Below are 22,618 nucleotides of genomic sequence, written 5' to 3'. Positions count from 1 at the left end.
CGTTTCCGCTCCGAAGATATGGAATGCAAAATGTCACACGGGAAACACCTGGGTGAAGGAAGTCAGAGGTAATTGGAAGACTGTAGGAATAAAAGAAACGAATCTGCAGGCAGTAGTACAGGACAAGGAAAAGTATAAGGGTTGGAGGATGGTCACAGGTGGCCGGACGCCAAAATAAAAGTTATCTTAACAGAAGAAGAAAGAAACAGAAGATGCGAGAGAATAGAGGTATTTGGAAGAAAGAAGACGTGCAAAACAAGCCACACGTGATCCTGAAGGGCCCTAACGAAGCATAAGAAGAATATACTGTCACACTACTTTTTTTTGTTATGAAAATACGAGGGTTGGGACTTAAATAGTGGCAACTATTTGTTCACAACCGATACAATAGAGTTACATGTTTGCACCTGTTACTGTCCTTCAAAGTGGTCACCAGCGTTGTGTAGAACCCGTTGCCAGCGATGTGGAAGGCGTAGTATACCGTTGGCAGAGTCTGTTCTGTTGATGGTGCGAATGGAGCGGTCTACTGAGTCGAATCTCTGGAGCAGTTCTGAAGCGACTGCCACGACGTGGTTCCTCCATCTTCCGAATCAAATCAGTCACAAGGACTTAAGTCCGGGAAGTATGGTGGATGGTGCAGTACCTCCCGGTCCCATCCACTGAACATAGCAGCCACAGCTTGCGCTGTAAGCGCCCGCGCATTGTCGTGCAAAATGATTGGTGGGCTGCGCAGAAAGTGTCGCCGTGTCTTTCGCAAAGCTGGTCACAGGTGATGCTCCAAAAACGAACAGTAATACTGTGTATTGACGGTCTGCCGTGGGGGGCCGTAATGCGTTAGGATAACACCATCACAGTCGTACACGAGAACTACCATAACTTTAGCCCGCTCCATTTGCACCATCAATAGAACAGGCTCTGCTAACGGTACACTACGCCTTCCACATCGCTAGCAACGGGTTCTACACAGGGCCGGTGACTACTCTGAAGGACAGTGACAGATGCAAACATGTAACACTTTTGTATGGGTTGTGAATAAATAGTTGGCACTATTTAAGTTCCAACCCTCGTATATACAGCAGAATTGTCAAATTTAACGCATTTTTTATTTTTTTATACCAACAAATACCGTTACCATCCACGCTTACTGAAAAAAGAAGAATCAACGAAATCGATCGAGCCGCACTGGAGACATCATGTTTCACAACTGATTTTAGTTTCCAACTTTTACGGTAGAATTTCCAATAATTTTCTTTCATACCATCCTAGTCCTGATAATAACGAACACAGACAATCAGCCAAATCAGTCAAGCCGTTCTCAAGTGAAAATCCTCGATACGCGCCGGTGGTGCCATCTCTCGGGCTTTGCACGGACTTTCCAAACGCCCCTCGTAATTCTTGTGACACTGAAATTCAAACTTCCAGCCTTCGCCTTTATTTAGATGAAACACGCAACTTTCCTTCGAGCAGTATGTTACCATTATCTTCTTCCTGTGATTGTGTGATTTTAAATTTATGCGTGCTCAGTAATACTCTTTCGTTTCGATCATTACTCATTCAGCCACCCAGCTGTGCAAGACGGCTTACTTGTTTGGCTCTTCCATTAATTTTGCGACCACAACTGCTGAGGCGTGTGCTGGTGCATTGTCGTGATGGAAAACTACTTTTTTGCGGTCCAATCGCTGGCGTTTTTCTTGCAGCTCGGTTTTCAAACGGTCCAATAACGGTGAATAATATGCACCTGTAATAGTTTAACTCTTTTTCCAGATAGTCGTGAGGCTTATCCCTTGCGAATCCCATAAGACAGTCGCCATAACGTTTCCGGCCGAAGGAATAGTCTTCGCCTTTTTTGGTGCAGATTCTCGTTTGGTAACCCATTGTTTAGATTCTTCTTTGGTCTCAGGAGTATAGTAATATATCCATGTTTCATCCACAGCGACGAAACGACGCTTAAGGCCGTGCGGATTCTTCTTGAACAGCTGCAAAACATCCTTGCAACACCTCACAAGATTCCGTTTTTTGTCAACCGTGAAGAATCGCGGAACCCATCTTGCGGATAGATTTCTCATGTCCAAATGTTCATGCAAAATATTATGTACCCGTTCATTCCAGATGCCCACAGCACTAGCAAACTCACGATCCTTAACTCTTCCGTCATCCATCACCGTATCATGGATTTTATCAATTATTTCTGCAGTCGTAGCCTCCACAGGGCGTCCAGAACGTTAAACATCACTTCTGCCCATATGGCTACTCCGAAAACTTTGAAACCACTTACAAACTGTTCTACTCGAAGGTGCAGAGTCACCGTAATGTTTATCAAGCTTCTCTTTAGTCTTGTGAGGCGTTTTGCCTTTCTTAAAGTAATGTTTGATCCCCACACGAAATTGTTTTTCGTCCATTTTTTTTACAAACACTCGACTTCCGTGATTCACACGAATGCCAAACACAAAGAAATGGACCAATATAGCTGAAACTTGGTGTGCGTTCTTTCCAAAGATGCTACTAACTAAAGCTGGCCGTTGTGGCCGAGCGGATCTAGACGCTTCAGTCCGAAACCGCGTTGCTGCTACGGTCGCAGGTTCGAATCCTGTTTCGGGCATGGACGTATGTCATGTCCTTAGGTTAGTTAGGTTTAAGTAGTTCTAGGTCTAGGGGACTAATAACCTCAGATGTTAAGTTTCATAGTGCTAGATCCATTTGAACCACTTTTGTTAAGTAGTGCTTCAACGCTGATGTGTCACTAATCATAATGGAGAAACATCTCTATATGAAGTGCTCAAGACATTCTCCAGAGTGTTTTGAAGAAGAGAAAAGTGTGTACAAAGTCTGCCCCGCAACCTGACTTCAGAACAAAAACGACGACCCCTGGACACCTGCCGCAACTTGATAGAAATGCAAAACGCGGACAATTATTCTGTGGAAAAAATCATAACCGATAACGAGACTTGGTATTACAAACCTACCACAAAACGACATAAATCGCAGAAATTCACGTAAATGATCAAAGCTTTGATAACGTAAGCGACATTCACGCCAATATGACCTAAGACTTGAAAAACATCCGAAAGAAGGAGTTTTCTAACACTTTCACGTGGTTGTTTGAGCCTTCTGAGCGCTGTACTCCGGGGGGGAGGGGGGGGGGGCGGCTTTGTGGAACGGCTGTTTAAAACCACAACCTTAACTTTTCTCTACTTTTTATTAACGCAGTCCCAAAACGTTTCACGTTGGTACGATATATAAAAATCTACATCTATACTCCGAAATTCACCGCATGGTGTTGCGCTTCACCATTTACCACGCGTTAGGTGTACGCCCTTGCCTTCCTCCGGCTTCTGAAAGAACTTACCCAGCCAGTTACGGTAGGGGGAATTACAGATTAATGAAGACGCCGAATCACGAAGCAGGTCTGTTGTTCTCACATTAACAAAAATTTTGAGAGGTGAAATAATTGATGCACGATGTAATAATCCCAGGTCAGACCGAAGATCGAAAGCCGTGTCTTTAGATTCGCAGATTGGCACTCAAGCAGAGATGAGAAACCCCTTCAGTTCGACGTCGCAAAAGGCCAAACGTATTCACACAACTTCAACAGGGTACGGCGCTGGAAGTATCCAATGGTCAGCACAGTTTAAGGTTACGGAGAGTAGTTGGACTGGTTAGTCGCGAGTAACAACAGTGCTGCAGTGCCAGTGGTGGTGATACAAAACAGAGGGCCGGCCGGTGTGGCCGAGCGGTTCTAGGCGCTTCAGTCTGGAAGCGCCCGACCGCTATTATCGCAGGTTCGAATCCTCCCTCGGGCATGGATGTGTGTGATGTCCTTGGGTTAGTTAGATTTAAGTAGTTCTAAGTTCTAGGGGACTGATGACCTGTTAAGTCCCATAGTGTTCAGAGCCATTTGTACCACTTGAACAAACCAGAGCTTGACAAATATAAACAGAGGAAACATTACATTATATGTACAACAACAATTGCCGAAGTTGACATTTAGTCGGAAAGGAACCCAAGGAATTTCCCAGAGTGAGAAAGAAGTGGCAGATGAAATATTATTGCTTCTGCAAGTTGAATTAGTGGAATGTGTGGTGTCGTATACTCTCGACTGTGCGGACAACGTACATGAGGAGTACGATATGGCGATACGTGCTTAACAACTGAAAGTGGTACTGAAACAGGTGTCGAGCCATGTACTTCATCATTCTTGTGGGACAGGGAGTCACGAAGCCCGTCTCCAGTGTAACGTAGTAAAGAACACTCGTTGTCCAATTAGCGGACAATAAACATAATTATGTACGGGAAGATCATGCTTAGCATATGAAAAAAATAAAAGTTTATGAACAGATTTCGATTAAGTCCGCAGCAACAATATCGTGTACTGCTAAGAAAAACTACAGTTATTCCAGGGAGGACAAGGTGCGCTTATTGCAAAAACGGTTTTGGTGCGCTTCGAGGACGCTCGATACAATTTACAGCATGTGTGTGACAATGGCCTACTATGTTATGCACATCAAACTGCGTGCGACATAGATTACAGTGATTTCAAGGGAAACAGTGGGTGCTTGCATAACTTCAAATAGTGCTACACAACTGGAAGACATGCGATAACGAAATTTCAAACAACGCGTCAACTTAGCGATGCACAGCCAACCTCTGAAGCACCTGAAAATTTGTAGATGATGTAACCAAACTTATCCTATCTTTCAGTAAGAGATTTGTCATTAACTTCAACCAACCGGGATTTCAAGGAGAAATGCTTATGAAAGGAAGCCTAAAATTTAAAAGTTCCAAGACAGATGCATCAAGTTCAACTAACATGAATGCCTTAACGCATTCGTATAAAATTATACCGATTGTTCATATGTATGGTAAACTGGCTTGGAAGTTATTTATTGTGCTGCGAGAAGTTTGGGGCGCTCTGCCCCCTACTATTCTTACTCGCGTGCGTGGTCTTGAAAAGGCAATAAATATTTACATCACAGCAAGCAAGAGCGGGAAAATGAGCGTAAGAGAATTACAACTATGATATGAGCACTGCTTTTTGGCAACAGCTGGTCGATATAACTTGCCTTTGATCGATTCCTGACCTGCGAATAAAAATCGTACTCCGTTAGTTCGAACTGTCCCTCCAGAAAAGTGCGTGGCTTTGCAATTCATACCACCTGGAAACGCTGGACTAATTCAGCCTCTGCATGTTTGTTTTTCCGTGCCTATCTGCAGCTACGCCTTGAAGGATAACCATTTTGACGATAAGCTCTGCGACAGACTGTTTCACATTAGACTGAATGCCATCACATTACATCTGTTTCCATCACGTCGTTAGACTAATATGATCCTATATACATTCTTTAACAGTGGATACCTGGCTGACCATACAGCGCGGTTTGTAACTCCCAAGAAGTTCGCCTTTGGTCTTGATGTTGCGTACGTCTCTGATCACTGTGGTGCGCCGTTTTCCATTCATCGTGCAAGTCAGTGGTTTGCTTTGAAAATTTCTTGAATGTCGACGATGTCCGTTTTGTGAAGTGTGATACTTACATTCTTTAGAACGTTGATCTCTGCATCTCCCGGACACTCATTTTCCGTCGTTCTCCTGATAAACATGGTGAGTTATTAGCAACGACCGTTTTTCCTGTCCTAATTCTTAACACAACACTTCCAGTAAGCCTTACTAAAGAGTGAACTTGCGACTTCGCACAGAACGGGTCCTCACCGATCTATGAGCTCTAATTCCTCCGTTGTGGTCATTTTACTATGCCTATGTTGGAGGAAGTAATATGTTGTCTGACTTCTCTTGGAACGTAGTCGCCAGAGTTTCAGCAGTAAACCTGTACTTGGTGCGTAACAAACCTCCTGCAGCGTCTGTCCTTGGAGTTCGTTGAGCACCTCCTCGAACGCTCTCGCACTTAGCGAACGATCACGCGATGAAACGCGCTGCTATTCGTTGCATCTTATCTCTCCCTTCTATTAATTCAACCTTGAAATGGTCCAGCACTGATGAGTAAAGGAAAAGAATAAGTTGCACAAGTGTTTATTACAAATATTATCTTTTTTCTCTAAGACGAACAAGACTGTATCTATCTGAGCTGCGGTCTGCCGTGGCCGTAACAACGGAATGATACCACTGCGTACTGAACACAGAAGGATTCATATGAAAGTCGTTTGTATGCGAGGAGGTAAGCCAAATGTGTATTTCTCGACAGTTCCCACAACAAGGAATACTGGAATGTGGAGGATCGAGAACTGCACTGTAAACTTCAGATCAATGGAGGATGGTTCTCTTCGCGTACCAGTTCACTTCCAAGGGTGACGCGAGAGCGACTTCGATCGAAGGAGAAGCCTAAGGAATAGCATTTATCAAACGTCCCTGCACGGAAAGTATTTAGACAAGCCCAGCCTGTGGGGTGGTTTATTTCTGAGCGGGTGTGCAGATTTTCGAGCCTTTCCATGTAATAATGTGACTCCTCAAGTCGAAGGAGGGGATAGGCTACCTACTTAAGTACGTGTACTGTATTGCTCCTCATGCTTATCACGCTTAATGTGCACGTCATTTATTTTACACTAAGCTGGAATGTAGTCGAATTAAGTCGGGTGGTGCTGAGGGAATTATATTAGGAAATGAGACATTTAAAGTAGTAAAGGAGTTTTGCTATTTGGGGAGCAAAATAACTGATGATGGTCGAAGTAGAGAGGATATAAAATGTAGACTGGCAATGGCAAGGAAAGCGTTTCTGAAGAAGAGAAATTTGTTAACATCGAGTATAGATTTAAGTGCCAGGAAGTCGTTTCTGAAAGTATTTGTATTGAGCGTAGCCATGTATGGAAGTGAAACATGGACAATAAATAGTTTGGACAAGAAGAGAATAGAGCTTTCGAAATGTGGTGCTACAGAAGAATGTTGAAGATTATTAGATGAGTAGATCACATAACTAATGAGGAGGTATTGTATAGGATTGGGGAGAAGAGAAGTTTGTAGTACAACTTGACTAGAAGAAGGGATCGGTTGGTAGGACATGTTCTAAGGCATCAAGGGATCACAAATATAGCACTGGAGGGCAGCGTGGAGGGTAAAAATCGTTGCGGCAGGTGTCCAGGGGTCGTCGTTTTTGTTCTGAAGTCAGGTTGCGGGGCAGACTTTGTACACACTTTTCTCTTCTTCAAAACACTCTGGAGAATGTCTTGAGCACTTCATATGGAGATGTTTCTCCATTATGATTAGTGACACATCAGCGTTGAAGCATTACTTAACAAAAGTGGTTCAAATGGCTCTAAGCACTATGAAACTTAACATCTGAGGTTATTAGTCCCCTAGACCTAGAACTACTTAAACCTAACTAACCTAAGGACATGACATACGTCCATGCCCGAAACAGGATTCGAACCTGCGACCGTAGCAGCAACGCGGTTTCGGACTGAAGCGCCCAGCCGCCCGGTGTGGCCGAGAGGTTCTAGGCGCTTCATCTGGAACCGCGCGACCGCTACGGTCGCATGTTCGAATCCTGCCTCGGGTATGGATGTGTGTGATGTTCTTAGGTTAGTTAGCTTTAAGTAGTTCTAAGTTCTAGGGGACTGATGACCTCAGATGTTAAGCCCCATAGTGCTCAGAGCCACTTTTTGAAGCGCCTAGAACCGCTTAGTGGCCGGCACACTACTTAACACAATCTTCTCACAACTGACTGGTCGAGTGCACATTTGGCGCTTACAGTAAATGTTTCAAGCTGCCGCTGTAGCTACTACGCCTATAAGGCAAGAGTAAAATCGGTCTCGCAACTTTTTGAACGGACGCTGGAGAGAGAGAGAGAGAGAGAGAGAGAGAGAGAGAGAGAGAGAGAGAGAGGGAGAGAGAGGGGGTGGGGGGAACGTTATTGCGTAAAATCTTGAAAAGTTTTTGTCCAATTTACTTCATATTTTTACACGATACTCTAATGAATATCCAGACATAAAAGGGAACATTGTTACCAAGATTCAAAAAAAGTACTCGACCGATTTATTTCGGTGTGAATTTGCAAACAACATTAGACAAGATACAAGGTCAGAGAGAAGGGGGAGAGGGAATAGTCACAGATGACGGAATGAAGGAAATGGACAGAGAGAGGGGGGCGGGGGGCAGGAGGAGATAGAAAGCGAGGGGAGGAAGGAGAAGATGAACTGAGGGAAGGGGAAGGAGATGGTGGACAGAGAGATGGGGGACAAAGGGGGCTCGAGGACAGGGAGAGAGAGGGGGAGAAGATGATCGATAGATAGAGGGAGAGGTGAAGTAGGAGAAGACAGAGCCACAGCAATGCTTGGCTAGGTACAGCTAGTACACAGTAACATTACTCTGAAGGTGACTGATTCCTTATTTTTTTGCTGTGATTTTTCCGTAGTTTGCGGACCCAACGTCAGCGTGTCGCTATCTGTTGGTTGTCATTAGCATGTAATGGTTTTACAGTTTTATCATCAGTGTGTAACAGTCAGACTGTTTTACTTACATATTACTCATACGCAACCTCGGAGCTCAGCTATGGCGTTCTTTCCTTCTAAACAAATACACATATCATGACCACACTTTTCAAACTGCAGAGAATAAAAATAAGAACAATAACAAAAATGTAGTCGACCTCATTGTGAATTCCAGTTCAAGCACTGGGACAACTAACGACATTACGTGAGTGTATTTACCGGTCAGTTAGACAAATCAAAATTGCCTTGATAATTACTGCACAATCAGCTTTCTCCGTGTCCATGAAACTTTTAACTTGAACTTACACTACATTTACCACGAAAAAATAAACATCAAAGTCAAAACAGTACTTACTAACAAGGAATATGATTGTACTACTACTACTACTACTACTACTAGTAATAATAATAATAATAATAATAATAATAATAATAAACGTCTATCATTTCACATAACATTTTCACATTTTTTATGGAAAACCTTCCCTTCAGAGTTCTGGAATGTATGATACTATCACGGTGACCACTTTTCGAGCTCAGCACATCACTCGTTCTGTTGTCACGGTGTCTGTTTTTTGCTGCTAGCAAATGGGAAGTTGCTGTACAAAACAAATTGAAACCACACATCATCGCTGTGGTCCTAATGTCAGCTGGTAGTGTGCATATTATTACTGTCTGACATAACGCGTGTAATGTCTACAGTCATTGGTAGAGACAAATGAGTGAACAGTGTAGCAATAGCTTTTTAAATTATTAAAAAACTTGTTTACAAACAATATTATACGCTTCGGATAAACCGAATGAGGTTGCATGGTTTTAAACAGACTGCCCTTGCCATAGGTAGATGGAAGCTTCTGTCTTTAACGGGCGATCCTGTTCTACGTTTTCCTTGGATTCTGTAAATTACTTAAGGCGAGTTGTCGGCTGTTACAAACCATAAGACCACAGCCGACTTCTTGTCTCATCCTTGTGAAACTTGACCTGTTAGTATGTAAATGCTAGTATATATGAATTATGTTTTTTTTTATTGTTCTTAAGTTGTAATGGCAAGGCACGGCCAATATACTCGTAAAAGTGGTCTAAGGATGAATAAAACTGCTACTGCTACAACAACAACTACTAAAACTACTACTAGTACTACTACTACTACTACTACTGATTTTACATAAGACAGGGAACTGCAACCAGTAGCTTTTCAAAATATTTTTTTTATATCCATCATTCAGTTTTTGGACCTTATTAGGCTTATCTTCCGATGGGGCAGATGGAAGTTCAACCTGAAGATAAGCCTAAATAGACTCGAAAACTAGTTTATAGGAATAAACTAATACAGAGCCTGGCAAAAAAAGTTAAGCACCCAGAAAGGAAGGGGGAAACGAAATAGACTTCATGGGCTAACACGGCATTTGATGTTAGATCAGTGATTACTATATAAAGTCAAGTTCACAAATAACTTGTCAGAAAGAGACAACACATCAGTACGACACTGCACCCCCTCTTTCCTGGACGTATGTACCGATTCGGTTCGGCAGAGTGTAGTTTAGCCTCTCCTGCAAGATGGCCAACAACTGTTGTAACTGGCTACCAATGTCATGGATACTGGCATTGGGATGGAGTTGATCTGAGCTGGTGCCAAGCATGGCCTATCGGGGACAGATCTGTGGATCTTGCTGGACACCGAAGTACCTACGCAGACAGTTCATAGGAAACTTGTGCCGTGTGTGGATGAGGATGTTTCTCTCGAAAAATGGCGTCATCATGGTGTCATATGAGATATCAAAGGGGGCCGAAGGATGTCTGTGACGTACCATTATGCTATCACAGTTCCCTCAGTCATTACCATTCGTGACCTGATGTCATAGCTGATGACTCCGGGCACCACGGCACCAGGAGTAACACCACTGTCCCTCTGCAAAACACTGTAAGAATGGGCACTCCCTACACTTCGCCGCTATATAGCCGACGACGGCTATCTGGGGTAGCGCAGACCCGCTAACCATTGCTAAACACAGTGGAACACCATTCATCAGCAGTTCGTCTTTCCTGGTCATGGCACCACTCCAACCGCAGTCGTTTGCATGGTGGTGGTAATGGCATCCTTGCATGGGACGACATTTCCATTGTCCGACTGCTGCTAGTTTTCGACTAATTATGGTGCGAGCTGACAGAGTCCGAGTGCCCTACAAATCTCGATTTTTCACTACTCTACCAAGTGGCCAAGTGGAGTCCCACAATGACTCCCCTTTCACTGTCTGTCAAATGCTGATAAATCTGTCTTACAGGAATACGCAGAATCACCGTATCGTTCACAGTGATCACTCAACGTCTGACTTTCATGCCTCGTATATACCCTACAAGGCGTGGTAACAACGCAAACAACACTTACGCACACCCATCACAGAGAAATACAATCTCAACCATTATCTAACATACCTGCCAATGGCGTGTTTATGTACAAAGTTACACTGGTATCCGAGCATATCTTCTGGATGCTTCAGTTTCTTGTCAGGCTGTGTATTTCAAAAATGTGAGTGAGTGATGGCAGTTTTCTGGATTTATAAACTGCTCAAAAGCATTAGAGGAACAAGACTTTGGGTGTCTAACATACTCCTCTGAACAACAGGTTGAGGATTGAGAATGTTGCCAAGTTATAGCTTTATAGTTCACAAGTGAAGTACACAACAAAACATCACATCCTCGATCGTTGCATTAAAAAGAATTTAAATGTCTGACAGGTGTCGAAAACAAAGTGGAAACTATCATACATCCTGTTATTCTGGATGCTTTTCATTGGACTTTGTGAGCTTGAATAATGCATATGCCCTCCTTGAGCGTTTATTACCGCCTTACATCTACGTGGCATGCCCTCTATAAGTCTGCGTATGTCACCCTGTGGTATTCGTTTCCATTTTTCAATGAAAGCTCATGAGAGTTCTTGGGGAGTCTGTGGTGGAACAGGACGACCACGGACACGTCTTTCTAGAATGTCTCACATATGGATCATGGAGTTTAAGTCGGGATTCACCGCCAGCCATTCTGTAACTTGAGTGTCCAGGCTTCACAAGACATCTCTGCTGACATCAGACACATAGGCCCTAGCATTAGTAGGAATTCAGGGTCACCACAGTATGAAGCAGCCAGCACATAGTTAAACAGGATCTGTTCGATGGACTGCCTGGCAGTGAAGCAGTCATGGACAACGACGGAAAACGGATGCACCTTATTACCTCCACAATGCAGGCGTCTATCAAGTGTCATGTGGCTGCGGCAAAGTGTATATAGGCGAAACAGGAAGAACTATTAAAGAACGCATTAAGGAACACGAACGGCACATGCGGCTAAAACGAAGTGCAAAATCGGCAGTAGCGGAACATCATGAGAACTGTGGCTCTGACATCGATTTTAATAGCGTACGTGTACTGGCTAAAGAAACAAACATCTATAGAAGTAAAGTCCAAGAAGTGGTTGAAATTTCTAAGAATGCATCTAATTTCAATAGAGAGGACGGCTATAGGCTTCCGGCATCGTGGCTCCCCGCCATCAAGGAAGTAAATACGCGGCCGCGGTGTGTGAGCGGCATAAACAACGCGCTGCAAGTCACCTCGGCGGACAATAATATTTTTGGTAAACATTGCCCCTCTCTTGCTCTGTCCGTTTCGAATCTAGCCACTGATGACGACCAACCAATAGCGGTAGCAGGTATTTCAACCAATAACCCTTCTCCAGCATACGTGTGGAATAGTGCCCTTCTATCCAATGACGATGGACCGCCAATGGTATCCACAGGAGATGAGCTACCAACGCCCCTTCTTCTGCATCAGAGCGGGAATATTAGCCGATGACTATGGCCCACCAATGGTAGCCATATGAATTTTGACCAATACTGTCACCTCTCCAGCACTAACGCCCCTACTTATAAGTGGATGCGACACTCGTCGCTGACGGTGTTCTAGCAGTGGTGGACACCAAAAGGTCCTGAGAAAGATCCCAGCAGAGGGGTCGAAACGTCGAACATTTTGGAAGAAACATGACCGGCCTAATAATCCAGAAGATTTTAACTTCAGTAACAACGGCCACGAAAGCCTGCAGACTTACACAAGATCCATATGGCTGTCAACACTAAAGCCTTCCCACAACTTGACCGAACATTTGGCAGGTATTGCTCACAACGGGTCTCCATACGCGAACACCTTGCATCAGAGGATATGTGGACCCATCTGTGAATAACACTTTTCGCCAGTGATGAAGTTTCCAGTTGACATGGGAATGACAGAGCTGAAAGCGAGCTACAAGATGTTATGTCAAATGAAAAACTCGAACAGGACGTCTGGGTCGTACAGTACTTTCTCATAACTCATTACCGTCTGATCGGCGCGATGGTCCTTCTGAGATCGTCCTGCAGAGCTCTGGTGGTATCCATACAACGCTACCCAGATGTCATGTGGGGCTGTAATGCGTCGGCGCCCTTGTCCAACTCGTCTTATGCAGTGACCTGTCTCCCTGTAGTGCGTCCACGACCTATGCACGAAGAGGCATTCGCATCTTCATCAACACGACCGAATGTTCATACTTTCTGGATAAAAAAGATCGCTCGAATCAACTTGCTCCTCATTAAGATGCCGCATTGCAAGTGCTTGGTTGAAAACAACATCCACAAATGGCAACTGCCATATGTGTATCTCACAAGATATCACTGGGACACCAGACTCACTTCCTTCTGAGGAATCATCTGACACTGTAACCATAACACAGCCAACAGATGGCCAGTGACTTTGGTGCCTACACTGAATACGAAGATGTCAAGCCATGCAAATAAGGCTATAGGTACTATCAGTACCAAAACAGATTTAACATACCGGACGTTGATACACGTATTCTCTTAATTCTGCATTTAGTACACTGTCACAGGTTCTGGAACATCCATAAGTGATAAGCTTAATACTACTACTACTACTGCTGCTGCTACTGCTGCTGCTGCTATAACAGAGGCTATATGCTGTGTTCACAGGGCGGCGAGAAAGGTGCAAAGGAGCGAGCCGAGTGGGAGCAGGCGATGGCCGTGGTGCTGCGCGATCTGGCGCGGCCGCAGCACCAACCGCCCGTCATCGTCATCTACGAGTCGACTGTCTAGTGTCTGGCCCCCGAGCCAGCTACCTAGCCAGCCACCGTTGACCTGCTGCCGCGTCTCCGCTTCCCGCCACGGGGCGCAGCACTGCAGCGCTCGCTGTTGCGTAACGTCTCGGCCTTCGCTGCAATTGACACTTGCGGTGCCGACTGTGGTTTTGGTACCGTCAGAGCACAGAGATTCGAGTGTTAGATTACATGCCGGCACATCATATGTTGTAACGCGTCGTGTTCTATGCGTTTCTGCGAACATTTATCATATCTTGTACTTAACAACATCGGTACATGTTTACACGAAGTCACAGATAACGCACTTTGTCGGAACTCCCTGTGCCGTGTAGTCCACCCACCTTCGAGGAAATGTACACTCGAGTGGGGCGATACACGTGTAATCTTTGACAGCTGTAAGATGCTTGTACCGTGACTTCAAGAAAAGGAGAACTTTTCCTCTATGCCCGTGGCTTTCGATTTCCGGAGAGCAATTGAAGAAAACTCTTTTGATAGCGTTCCGGCGTCATTGCGCAAAACCTTCCAGTGGTTCGGTCACTTCTGCGGACATCATCATCAGGTTACTACTCATGAAGGGTTTTCTGACTATGGTAGAAACAGTTATACGACGTGATAACAAACATACGAAAATTTCTAGAGTAAGTAAATTTGGTGTCGTGATGGGTTTCCCACAATATTATCCTCAAGCGAAAGTGACGAAATGGCAAGATATTCAATGAATTTCCAACAAACATGATGACAGACTACGATCGTCTTCCCATTAATCGTGAACGACAGAGTGATATTAATAGTGTAATGGTGAGGTTATTACACTGTTAATATTATTGTTTACAATACCACAACTTATATCACCCACTATTAAAACATGAAAACAATAAAACTGCAATTGTGCTCCTATTCTATTATTTAATTTACAGGTAATAAACAAGTACTGAAAACTAGCCTTTTCCTTAAATTGTCATGAAATCCACTGTGAGACATTCTAAAATAAAACGTGACTCACGGAAAATTTAAGGCGTCTTGAAAAGCGCTTTCGAAACGGAAGAATTCGTTAAATGTTAATATTTTACAGAAAAACGGCACATCCAGAAAAAACTCTGTAACGGTTCAGTATTAGAAGAAATTGACTTACTGATCGTAGGCAAAAACAGGCCTCACTGTACAAAAAGATGAGTTTTTCCATCCATATGTCAACGTAAGCTTTAATAAACTGCGTGAAATTTCGCTGTGAGGAAGCACAACATTTCGGTAATGAGACAAATGTTACCACAGAAGGCATAGACAAGCGAGCTGTACTACAAATTAAAAAATTTTAATTCATGTTAATAACTATCGTAATATCGGGAGAGAGATAGAGAGAGAGAGAGGGGGGGGGGCAGGAGGTGTGATCTATTTATTTATCTGAAGGATATAATGACATATGAATTTTAAGAACTAAATTTATTTCAAGATTTTATCTCAGCATCTTTGCATCATAATTCTTCATTATTTCTATAGTTAACATTAACTTCTTCCAGTGAGACACAATATTCAGAAAGTGCAAGATGTGTTAAGTGCTTAGTCATTTTCTTTCTACAAAATGCGTTATCTTACCAGAGCGTCCTCAATGTTGGTCTAAATCGCCCTTCGGTAATCACGATTTAAGTTTCCGAAATTCACTTTGGCAGAACGTTGGGATAGATCGATCAACAAAGCCACAGTCGATTCCCTCTCCAGCCACTGTCCAACTGAGCTAATGCTCTACACCCAGTGATCCAGATATCAACTACGTAATAGGCAGTGAACTTCCTTCGTCATTCTACATTTAGCCGAGTTACTCGAAGACTCCAACATATTGCTGTTATACACTTTCTGTGTCATATTATAGGTATTCTACACGAGTCATACAACAGAAAACTATTCCAAAGATTTTGATGATGACAGTGACACCAAGATATCTTTGAGTGTCGAAGCCACGGTGCCCCGCCATCCTTTCAGTTGATTTCGCTCTCTCATCTACCATCCCTCCTCTACCCTTCATTTTTGGGTCGCAATTCTGTATACGGGGTATTTAAAAGACCTTGCATCAGACATCTAGGGGTGATAGTTGCTGTGAATCACTCTCGTATTTCTCAGATGAGGAACAGGGTAAGTTTCCACTCCTGCCGCACACTATAAAAAATACGGCGGGTTACAGGATTCCGCATATCTGCAACAGAACTGGAAATATCTTTTTGTCAGAATTGTTAAAGATTTCTCATATGAAGAAGCTTCATCAGTTATGAGGAATGGATATATTTCTGTTGTTGACAGTTTTTGTAGTGGACTGTTAAGGCAGCCAGTCCACAGTGAAGTAGCCGGAAGGGCACGCGTCAACTCACGCCGTCTGGCGCTAAGTCTGGAACAGGATTCGTAATGAATGTGATAAAGAAAAGAACGTAGCTACTAGAACACTTAACTTTTATATTGTCCTTTGGTATACAGCATTCTGGATGATACAAGTGAGACTCTATCTTGAGGTATATGCAACGTTACAAATGGTTAATGGCGCCTTGCTAGGTCGTAGCCATTAACTTAGCTGAAGGCTATTCTAACTGTCTCTCGGCAAATGAGAGAAAGGCTTCGTCAGTGTAGTCGCTAAAAATGTCGTCCGTACAACTGGGGCGAGTGCTAGTACGTCTCTCGAGACCTGCCTTGTGGTCTGCGATCCTGACAGTGGCGACACGCGGGTCCGACATGTACTAATGGACCGCGGCCGATTTACGCTACCACCTAGCAAGTGTGGTGTCTGGCGGTAACACCACAGTTTTAATGCTTTTTATGCCAAAACACAGTATAAACTGCACAAACTCACCTTGCAATAGCTATTGCGACAATCTTGAAGCAGTGTGTGTTATTAAACAAGGCGACCACAATGGTCGGTACCTTATAGAAAACCTCAGTTGACGGTTTACTGTAATATAAGATAGGAAATTTGGCGTTTATTTTAATATCAAATTCTCTTTTCAATATCTGTCGAAGATTTAAAAAGAAATTACAGTACTCGATTGAAGAAATAAAATAAAAAACATAGCTTCTGCTATATCGCCGTAGATAAAGTTTCGTATGCTATGTTACAGAAAAATACTCTCCTCTTCGCATGGTATCATTTGCCAAACTCTTGTACTATCACGAACGGTTTAAGGGAGACACGAGGTATGTTACGAATATTTCATTCTCGCGCGCGTGCGCTCTGAGGTGTATAAGCTACAGAAACTCCATTTTCTCGAGACTGGAGACTGACAGAGACCACCTCCGAAGTCTAAAGAAAAATTCCTTATCTTGGCTAAACTTCACTCGCAGCAACATACGGAGTAACATGCACCAAACGCAAAATCATAGCGACTCACATTTTTCATTGCAAACTTTTTCGAATTTCGGGCACTTAAATGTGAATATTACAATAAATATGACGATTATCGAAATTTTGAGCAAATCACCATGTGGATGGCATATGAAGCTATAATAACGTGAAAATCCAATTTTTTTCCCGAGTAATTTCTGTAAAATTGTTTGGGAAGGATTGCAGGGTTTGCGCCTCGATTCTGTCAGCGCAGCGCGACACTAACCGACGAAAGCGGGCCAAGTTTGTCTCGCTCATTCCGGCTGGGTGGCAGCCGCGAGAACGACTGTCCACCGTGAGCTGCCTCGTCAGATGACAAGGGGATATTTTCCGCGCTGGCTCAAGCCGCCTAGCTGGACCATTCTGCGCAGGTAGCTCACTTTCTTCCTGTGTGCTCCCTTACTTCTGCAAACTAGCAGCTTAATTCCTGAGTCCATCTACCATTTCCGGAACTGTATATATCTCACATCCCACCCTAATTTCATCGCATCATCGCTACAGCCATAATTACGCCTAGCACACCATACTGTTCGTTTACTAATTTATTTGTTTTTCTTGTCTCTCGTACTAGTTACCAAGTTGATGAATTTCTCCATTTATCAATGAACTACCCACAATTTCTGAAAAGTTGTCGTACCCAGAACTCAAAACCAGTAGTACCCAATAATTGTAAACCTTCCTTTTGACTTAGCGGAACATTAGTTTTGAAAACTCAGTTTCAAGTTCATCAAAAACGCTCTAGGTTGTGTTCACTTTATTTTTAATCATTCGTTTTGATCTACTCTAAATACAAATACTCATCAACTGTTTACGTGGCTTTGTTGTTACTTTGCATAATTTTCTTTTGAATTCGTTGCTTACCTATTTTTTGTCTTATTGTAATAGATTTTCATGCCTACTCTCTACCTTTTTACCATTAAGTGGTTATAGCATTTTAGTGTATATCCAGCAATATACTAAGCTGAACCAGTGCGATATTTATCAAGAGCTGTTGGTACAAATTCAATTCAAACGCAGCAAAACGCTTTCTGAAAACCTTTTCAGTTGCAATGGTAATCCATACTCACTTCTCCGATCTATAATTTTGTTTCCCACATGCAAGTGACCCACCTGTGCTAAATGCGCTTCTAAATTAATGTGTATTACTGCTTGATTCAAATCCATTTTTTTCCCACTTTGATATTTGCAGTTATTTCTTTCTTACACTCCCCCTTACAGAAGTTTCAGACTGTACATGACTTCTTTGTGTTTGAAGGAGTTCCTTCATCCTCTTCGCGAGTATTGCTGAATCGCATGATAATCAAATTGGTATCTTCGTTTCCTATAATTTCCTGTTGATTTGCTTTTCGAGGACTTCGATCCTCTGCCCCGAAAGAGTCACTGTCAAAAGCAGCGTGTAGTAGGGATGGTAATTATCACCTACTGTTGGCGAACTTAGGATAGCCTCGAAGATTATGTTGACCGTATTTTAAAGAATAATTTTATACCTTTAATTTACTATACACCTTTCCTGTGCGAACTGGCAGAAAGTCCTAGAACGCTCTCACATTCGTGGTAAGCTGACAGAATTTTCTCCGTACAATATGGTGCAGGAAAGTTAAGTTCACGACTGCTTATTGGGGTCCCACTCCATAAATTATTTATATTACATGAGTTCTTATTTATCAGTTACAACCAGCGAAACTGTTTTATTATACGAAGGTGAGTCAAATGGAAGCCTTAAATATTTTTTAAAATATTATTTATTGTGCAAACGTGGTACAAAGCTGTATCACTTTTAAACATAATCTCCCTCACGCTCAATGCAAGTCCTCCAGCGCTTACTAAGTGCATAAATTCCTTTAGAAAAAAGCTCTTCAGGTAGTTCGCGCAACCATTCATGCACCGCGTGGCGTACCTCTTCATCATAACGGAACTTCTTTCCTCTCAGCCGGCCGGAGTGGCCAAACGGTTCTAGGCGCTTCAGTCTGTAACCGCGCGGCCACTACGGTCGCAGGTTCGAATCCTGCCTCGGGCATGAATGTGTGTGATGCCCTTAGGTTAGTTAGGTTTAAGTAGTTCTAAGTTCTAGGGGACTGATGACCTCAGATGTTAGTCTCATAGTGCTCAGAGCCATTTCTTTCCTCCCATTGCGTCTTTGAATGGTCCAAACAAATGGAAATCACTTGGGGCAGGATCTGGTGAGTATGGCGGATGAGGAATACACTCAAAATGCAGGTCTGTGATTGTTGCAACTGTTGTACGGGTAGTGTGGGGCCTTGCATTGTCATGTTGCAAAAGGGCACCTGCTGACAGCAATCCACGTCGCTTTGATTTGATTGCAGGCCGCAGATGATTTTTTAGGAGATCTGTGTATGATGCACTGGTGACAGTGGTCACTCTAGGCATGTAATGCTCCAAAATGACGCCTTTTTCGTCCCAAAAGAGAGTCAGCATAACCTTCCCTGCTGAAGGTTCTGTTCGAAACTTCTTTGGTTTTGGTGATGAGGAATGGCGCCATTCCTTGCTCGCTCTCTTCGTTTCCGGTTAGTGGAAGTGAACCCAGGTTTAGTCCCCAGTAACGACTTTTGCAAGGAAGCCCTCACCTTCTCGTTCACAGCGCCAAAGAAGTTCTTCAAAAGCATTAACACGCCGTTCTCTCATTTCGGTAGTCAGCTGCCGTGGCACCCATCTTGCAGACACTCTATGAAACTGGAGCACATCATGCACAGTGTGGTGTGCTGACACAAGACTAATCTGTAAACATGCTGCAATGTCATTCACTGTCACTCGGCGGTTTTCCTTCACTATGGCTTCAACTGCGGCAATGTTCTGTGGAGTCACAACTCGTTGTGCCTGACCTGGACGAGGAGCATCTTCCACTGAACCCACACCATTTGCGAACTTCCTACTCCATTCGTAGACTTGATGCTCAGACAGACATGCATCACTGTACTGAACCTTCATTCGTCGATGAATTTCAACAGGTTTCACACCTTCACTACGCAAAAACCGAATAATAGAACGCTGTTCTTCCCTGGTGCAAGTCGCAAGTGGGGCGGCCATCTTTATACTAATACAGCGACGGTACGTGCGCATCTGCGCTATGCTGTCACCTACAGGTCATTCTGCACGCTGTTTGTAGCAAGCTTACCAACTTACAGGATAACGGCGCAAAATTTCGATTTGTCATTACAAATTTAAGGTTTTTATTTGACTCACCCTCGTATTTTCACCAAATACAGGTCAACTTTCACGGCAATCTGCTCCCAAAAATTAGTTTTCCATCTATTTTGGAATTTACTAGACTAGGTGAGAATGTTAGTTAATCTAAAAACTACAGTGTCCCATTAGGAAATTAAGGACTGAATTCAGTGTAAAGGCTCACAGAAAGAAACTACATTTAGGTTTCAAAGAAGTTTCGGGCTTACTGTCTTAGTTAACGACATCGGCAGCAAGCTCGTAACTTCTTTTTCTTCGAGAAACTTTTAAAACTTCCATTCTGTAGTCAAGGCCCAAAAGCTTAAATAGTATGGCTTGGTACCTCTAATTCTCTAAAAGTCCAAAGCCACCGCTTCACTATGCGGTAACAGGACGACATACAGTGCAGAACTCCTAAATAGTGGACGTCTGTGACGAATTAAAACTTTGTAGTGCAACGAATAAGGAGCACATTTGCTAACAGCCCACTTCCAGACGAACTACTCGAACTCGTCCCACCGACTGCCACAAGAGTGTTCATACGATTTGCAGTGTTCGCCATCTAGATAATCCACGGAGAGCACGATAATTCAGTTTACCTCAGAACTATTTAACGGATATATATAATGTGTGTGTGTGTGTGTGTGTGTGTGTGTGTGTGTGTGTGTGTGCCTAAATATTTGTGTCTGTGATTAATAGTTTTAAGTTTTGCACTAGAATATCAAAGTAATACCAGTATTCTGGTTCATTGTTTATCATCAATAATGTAATCTCGTGGATAAATGTTTTTTTCTGATTGGAAGTTAAAATTTCTGACATAACAAGTGGGAAATATTTCGTTTTTTCATCCATGTTTAGGAAAATTACAGCCTGAAATTTACGAAAGCTTAAACGATATCCTGTGTTTCATTGTTACCAATATTTAAGAAAAGTAGCTAATTTTTGTGTTATCTTGAAATACAATATATCTAAAGTACAAAGTAGATTTTTTTGTCTTCACTATTCCTTTTCCTCAGTTGATTATTAATGCCATTTTTAATCACCAATACAATTTAAAACAACAGATGTTGCTTTCATTAACACTTTATTTTAAGTAGATTGTTATAGAAGAGTTTCTTCGCTCTTATCCTTATTTGAAGCAGCATGTGGTTAATAACGAGGATCTTAGGCATGCACAATTACAGCAGCAATGGATTTTGTTGTAATAATGACATGCCCAACGTACACACCAAACTGTATAGAAAGCAAGGTACCTGTAGCAAACTTACATGCATACACAAAACAGCGTCGCCGCTACCACGCTAGTAAGAAAGACTACAGTGGCGAGTGCAAACTTGTCTTACTGTAAATTGATATCCTCGCACTCTTTGTACATGTTCCTACAGTTATCGGCATCTAGACTATCTGCCGTGTAGCCAGTCAAGTGTGGGATATTCTGGAGGATGGCCTCGCAGAACCACCTGCTGTAGTCACCGGTGAATGAGAGAAACAAATTGGTAGTGACGATTGCTTGAAGCCGGCCGCGGTGGCCGAGCGGTTCTAGGCGCTTCAGCTCGGAACCGCGTGACTGCTACAGTCGCAGGTTCGAATCCTGCCTCGGGCATGGATCTGTGTGATGTCCTTAGGTTAATTAGGTTTAAGTAGTTCTAAGCTCTAGGGGACTGATGACCTCGGATGTTAAGTGCCATAGTGCTCAGAGCCATTTGAACCCTTTTTGAACGATTGCTTGATAGCTAAAGTATGCAATGTATAACATATTTTCGTATTTGTTCGCATTATTTTTATTTTTTTGTGGTTCTTCCAATAAAGAGAAAAATTTTGTTCGCCACCGGCACTGCAACTAATTTCAAGAAAATTTAGTTAGATTAAGATGAGGGTCCAGATCAATCTTCCAGTTTCATTCATTCTCATTCCATCAAATCACTCCAGTTTTGTTAACAGGGGAATTACTGCATTAAGAGATGAGAAAGAATAGTTCATACAGTTACCACAGTAAGGGCAGCAGAAGACTGTCCATAATTAGGGGATGATCATCTCGTTTAGAAATTTGGATAAATCTCTCTCTTGAGTGAAGATTACAGTAATATGAAACGCAAAAATACTAAATAGCAGTTCTTTTACACCAGCGCTCTTTCTTCCTCAATATGCCTCACAAGGCGTACGTACATCATCAGCTACTCGTTGAATATGAGGTTGTCATCAGTACGGAGTTTCCGAGATTACGTTTGAGGATTTAACTTTTTTAAAAAAGCTACATTTTTTATATTAAAAGGCAAGAAAACCATATCTCAAGGAAATTATTAGCAAAAGCAGGAAATGATATTAGATTTCCTCTGTACTGGTGCGTTTGTAAATGGTATGTTGGTATTCTTTTTAGGTGTCACGGCAGCTAATCTCAGTCTTTTCGAAACGAGTATAGAACATTGACCTGTAGAATATTATTGAAATCGTTTCGCATGTGTATGTTAAGAGCCGAAGAAATAAATAGTAGTCTCACGCGGTAAGGTTTTA

General features: G+C 42.8%; 1 protein-coding gene across 1 annotated transcript in view; it reads left to right on the top strand.

The window, feature by feature from the left end:
* Positions 1-14,530, top strand: part of LOC126253167 (TWiK family of potassium channels protein 7) — a 490,190-nt gene extending 475,660 nt beyond the window's left edge. Inside the window, exon 6 of the mRNA XM_049954325.1 lies at positions 13,442-14,530. Within this exon, the coding sequence (XP_049810282.1) occupies positions 13,442-13,564 (123 nt within the window). The 3' untranslated portion in view covers positions 13,565-14,530. The remainder of the gene's footprint in view (positions 1-13,441) is intronic.
* The last annotated feature ends 8,088 nt before the right edge of the window (positions 14,531-22,618 follow it).

The sequence above is a fragment of the Schistocerca nitens genome, chromosome 4 (genome assembly GCF_023898315.1).
Source record: "Schistocerca nitens isolate TAMUIC-IGC-003100 chromosome 4, iqSchNite1.1, whole genome shotgun sequence".
In the NCBI taxonomy this organism is placed as follows: domain Eukaryota; kingdom Metazoa; phylum Arthropoda; class Insecta; order Orthoptera; family Acrididae; genus Schistocerca; species Schistocerca nitens.
The sequence above is the reverse complement of the archived record's forward strand: the minus strand, read 5'-3'. Positions and strand labels throughout refer to the sequence as shown.